At 41.1% G+C, this 4,029-nt stretch overlaps 1 protein-coding gene across 1 annotated transcript; it reads right to left on the bottom strand.

Annotated features, from left to right (window-relative positions):
- Nucleotides 1-543: 543 nt before the first annotated feature.
- foxj1b (forkhead box J1b) lies at nt 544-3,841 on the bottom strand. The gene is made up of 3 exons (XM_057358761.1): nt 3,574-3,841; nt 2,826-3,426; nt 544-2,041 (listed from the first exon to the last, which is right to left on the bottom strand). The coding sequence occupies exons 2-3, from the start codon at nt 3,369-3,371 to the stop codon at nt 1,238-1,240; spliced, it is 1,350 nt and encodes a 449-aa protein (XP_057214744.1). The 5' UTR covers nt 3,372-3,426; nt 3,574-3,841; the 3' UTR covers nt 544-1,237.
- Nucleotides 3,842-4,029: the final 188 nt, after the last annotated feature.

The raw sequence follows: 4,029 nt of genomic DNA, 5'->3' as shown, positions 1-4,029 counted from the left end.
ATAATCAAACTGCACTGACAATAAATCACAAACAGTCATGTTGAAAAGGGTTGTGGACAGCGTGCTGTACAAGGTGGGACAGAAGGATTATGATGAGAAATATTAGGAAAGAACACTCATAATACAGTTTACATAAATAAATGGAGACCGTAGGTCATTGAGAAATATCTGCCCTGGAGTTATTACTCTTTGCAGATCCTCAAGTTTTGTGTCATTTGCCTTCGCATGTTGACTGAAAACGTTTACAGTGCGGTTTATTGCTTAATTTTATTCATGGAAAAACAGAAACATAAGCATCATAAATAGTTTTAGAAATATTTAAACAGCATGCAGATTGTTTTTTTTCTATTGGTTATTATCAGTATTTTTTTTCTATAATCAGTTAAATTTAATGTTGTATATACTGTAGAATCTTAAAACACAGCAATTATTTTAATTTAAATAGCTAATGCTAAGAAACAATATATGTATTTGTATGCTGAAGGAGTCAGCACATGTTGTACAAAGCAACAGACTGAAAGCCAGTTGTACTTATGTTTGATCTTTTTATTCAAGTACAGAATATATTTTGTTTCATGTTGCATGTTCATTTCTAAAAGAATCAATACAAGTACACTTCCAGAACAGTCATTGCCATGAAATTGCCTCCCACATTTCATCAGAAATTCCTAAGCGTTGCATTCTGAAACATAAGAGACATCTTAAGGGATACTTCACTCTTGTAGCAGATCATCGTGAACAATAGAAAATAAATTATTAGACTAAATCACTGGCCAACAAACTGAGCTAATGTTTCAAAGTGCTTGTGCGGGTTTGTCTTTGAAAATGATATTGCGAAGCACGTTGGCCTGTTGCATCCCTTTTCAATATCTAATTTATATTTATGTCTTGTTAGATTTACAAAGTATGACATCACCTAAAATATCTGGTCGACTAAAGCGAATATATTAGATTGATTAATCAATACAGGAACAAAATGTCGCTATCCTAGAGAACTAGATTTGTCCCACAACAATATTTATCAGCATCCTAACAAATTTTCAACAAAGAATCAAGAATTCAAAGACCAAAAGTGATTATAAATGAATCGGTATACGTTCTTAAAAAATGCAAAAGACGTACAAAGAATAATTACATCGAACTTTTCACATCTTCAATAATTCATTATGCTAATGTAGCAAAACAAAAGTCAACAGGTCTTCAGACCAGCAAAGACAGTGCATGTTCATCTGTAAAGTCACAGATAAGACTCCGCTCTCTCCCACAGTTGCATCTCCGAGAAGAATCCCTCACAGAGGCCATAGCCATGATCCATTGAAAGTGGAATGGCCTGGGCTTCCTCTTTAATCTCCCAAGGGTGCTGCTGATGCTGCTGCTGCTGAACCTGATCCGGGAACAGAGTCATTCCTTCATAATATTGCGGATGGGCCTGCACATGCTGGTGATGATGCTGCTGGTGAAAGTCCTCCATGTTGCATCCCATCATGCCGTTCGCCTCCAGGTAAGCACAAGCCTGCTCGTCCTCGTTGCTATAGCCATTCCCGTGCTGGTTCTGTGAAGATACTTCCATCTCACACCCCAGTGAGCTCAGGGCTGTGTTGATATCCAGATCCTCAAATGTGCTGTCATTCCCGCTAAGAACATCATCAAAAACAGAGGCCAGGTCGAAATCTCCTCTCAAGACGTCTGACGTTTTGATCTCGGTGGCTAACAGAGGCGACTTGGAAATCCTGGTGAGCTTGCTTCCTCGTTTGGGAAAGACCTGCTTGCGTTTGTTTCCCAAGACTGGTCCTCGGAAGTCACCCATTCCCGTTCCGGTGCACTGAGAGCCATAAGAGGAGCCGGGTGAGGATAATATTTTGCTCTGTCTCTGGGTATTGAAGTTTGTGGCGGGCATTCGCCGCCGTTTGAAAACGCCGTTGACGAACATGTCAGCGTACTGGGGGTCGATTTGCCAAAAGCCGCCCTTTCCTGGCTCATCCTTCTGTCTGGGCACCTTCATGAAGCACTTGTTTAGGGACAAGTTATGGCGGATTGAATTCTGAAAGAAAGAAAACACAAATGATTGATTCTATCAAAGTAAGCATAAAATATGAACGACACAATTTTTACGCTATTTTAACAAAAATATTATATACTGCTTTAAATTGGATATGTACTAGCAGGTGCATCTCGATGGTTTTATGCACACTTAACACAACCATTTCTATGCAAATGTTTTATTTGAACGTGTATTCAACGTCACGCTTATATTTATTAGTTAATTGTAGCATAAATGCAATAAAGTCCAATGGCAGTAGGCGACACATAAGGGCTCCTATAAAATCCCATTGTGCAGCAGGTAGAGGTGTCCTGTTTCATTGGCTCACTGCTCACTGAGGAAGACAGACACAAAGGGGGGAGGGGAATGTTGCGTGTACAGCAGAAGAAATGTGGTGAATAAGGATCTCTAGTAATTCAGCACTCCTAGTTTCACATGATCGGTGGCTCCCATAAGGATCCCTCATTATGGAGCGCGGCCTCAGGAAAGCCAGTGCACTTGGGTATAGTGGTCTCAGTTTCCATCATCAGGGTATCACTAAGTATATCAACATCTCACATAAGTGCAATGTATTTGGCACAATGTTTTTGTAGTGTGGTTGATGTGTTGACAGACCATGGTTGACTGACAAAGTTCTTGAATAAACTGTTAACTTTATGAATGAGGTTTCTTGTTAGATCAGTACACCTGTTGCACAAAAATACTTTTTGTCTTGGATGTGGGAGAAACTGAAGCACTTTCGTATAGAAAACTTCTAATAAAAAAGGAGAATTAGTGATGTTACCTGCCAACTAGGCTCCGCGTATCTGTAGTAGCAGAAATTCTCTGTGATCCAGCTGTATATGGCAGACAGTGTGATTTTGGTTTTGTTACTGGCTTGCATTGCCATGCAAATGAGCGTGGCATATGAATAAGGTGGCTTTACGTGGCGGTTTGTTTTATACTCTATTTCCTCAGATGGATTTGTTTGCGCCGTTATGTAGTGTCCGGTTTGTTGGTGGACGTACGCATTCATCAAACTGCTGCAGGACGTTGTGGGGTTGCCAGGTGTCTGTGGCATCCCCGTGGCCGCGGTATCTCCGGCAGGTGGGCTGGAAGGCGAGTCGGTTCCCCCCAGCTGGTTTTTGTGATAGAAAAGGTGTTGCGGGTGGAAAGTGGGAGTCCTCTCCGGATTGGCACTCAGGATGGAGAAGTTCTGCAGCCAGTGCAGACTGGTGAGACTGTCGTCGAAATGAATAGAGCCGCTGACGTTGTCCTGATCCTCCGGATGAAGCATCATCCATTTCTCTTTGAATTTGTTCGCTATCTCGGGACTCATTAACACTGGCATCTCGGGCAAGATGTAGATATCCTCTTTATTTAGTTTTTTTTTGGAAGAAAAAAATCTGTAAAACATAGATACGTTGCGTGAACATTTTAAAATAACGGATGGTGAAAGAACGTAACCGTTAAGTGCAGGAAAATATCTTTACAATGGTCAAATTCATTCATGCCAAAGTATGGCAAATTCAATCGCTCATGTAAATGCTCACCTGCGAAATGAAAATACACCGATGTTTCAACAGTGCGCCGATCTTTGAATATCTTTAGGTCCGTTAGATTCTACTGATCCTCTTAGCGCAACAAGTGCAGTCGATCCACAAAACAGCACATGATCTGAAATCTATAAAGCATCCACTCCCGTCTCAAATAAAGTCATGTAGAGAAGCACATCAACCGTGTCCAGAATGGTTTCGTAAGTGGGGTGAGCAGGTGAATTGAGAGAAATGAGATGTAGGCTTTGCGCTCCTCCGTTTTGGCTGTTTCTTAATAGCCCTTTAAATGTTGACGCTCTCTGATTGGCTCAGAGCTTCAGAGTTTAACATGTCATTGTCCCTGCGCGAGGAGTGTGTTCAAGCGCACATCCCCGCGAAATATGACAGGTGCTGGTTTTCTAGCAAATTTAGCGCGATTTATAGTAAATAGGTATTTAGCTATGATTTTTCAAA

The sequence above is a fragment of the Triplophysa rosa genome, linkage group LG18 (assembly GCF_024868665.1).
Source record: "Triplophysa rosa linkage group LG18, Trosa_1v2, whole genome shotgun sequence".
Classification (NCBI taxonomy): domain Eukaryota; kingdom Metazoa; phylum Chordata; class Actinopteri; order Cypriniformes; family Nemacheilidae; genus Triplophysa; species Triplophysa rosa.
The sequence above is the reverse complement of the archived record's forward strand: the minus strand, read 5'-3'. Positions and strand labels throughout refer to the sequence as shown.

Bases quoted from the DNA above. Each gene is read 5' to 3' on its own strand.
- foxj1b (XM_057358761.1), bottom strand. From the start codon at position 3,371: ATGCCAGTGTTAATGAGTCCCGAGATAGCGAACAAATTCAAAGAGAAA. The intron at 2,042-2,825 runs GTAACATCACTA...TCTTTCTTTCAG, and splicing joins ACGCGGAGCCTAGTTGGCAG to AATTCAATCCGCCATAACTT.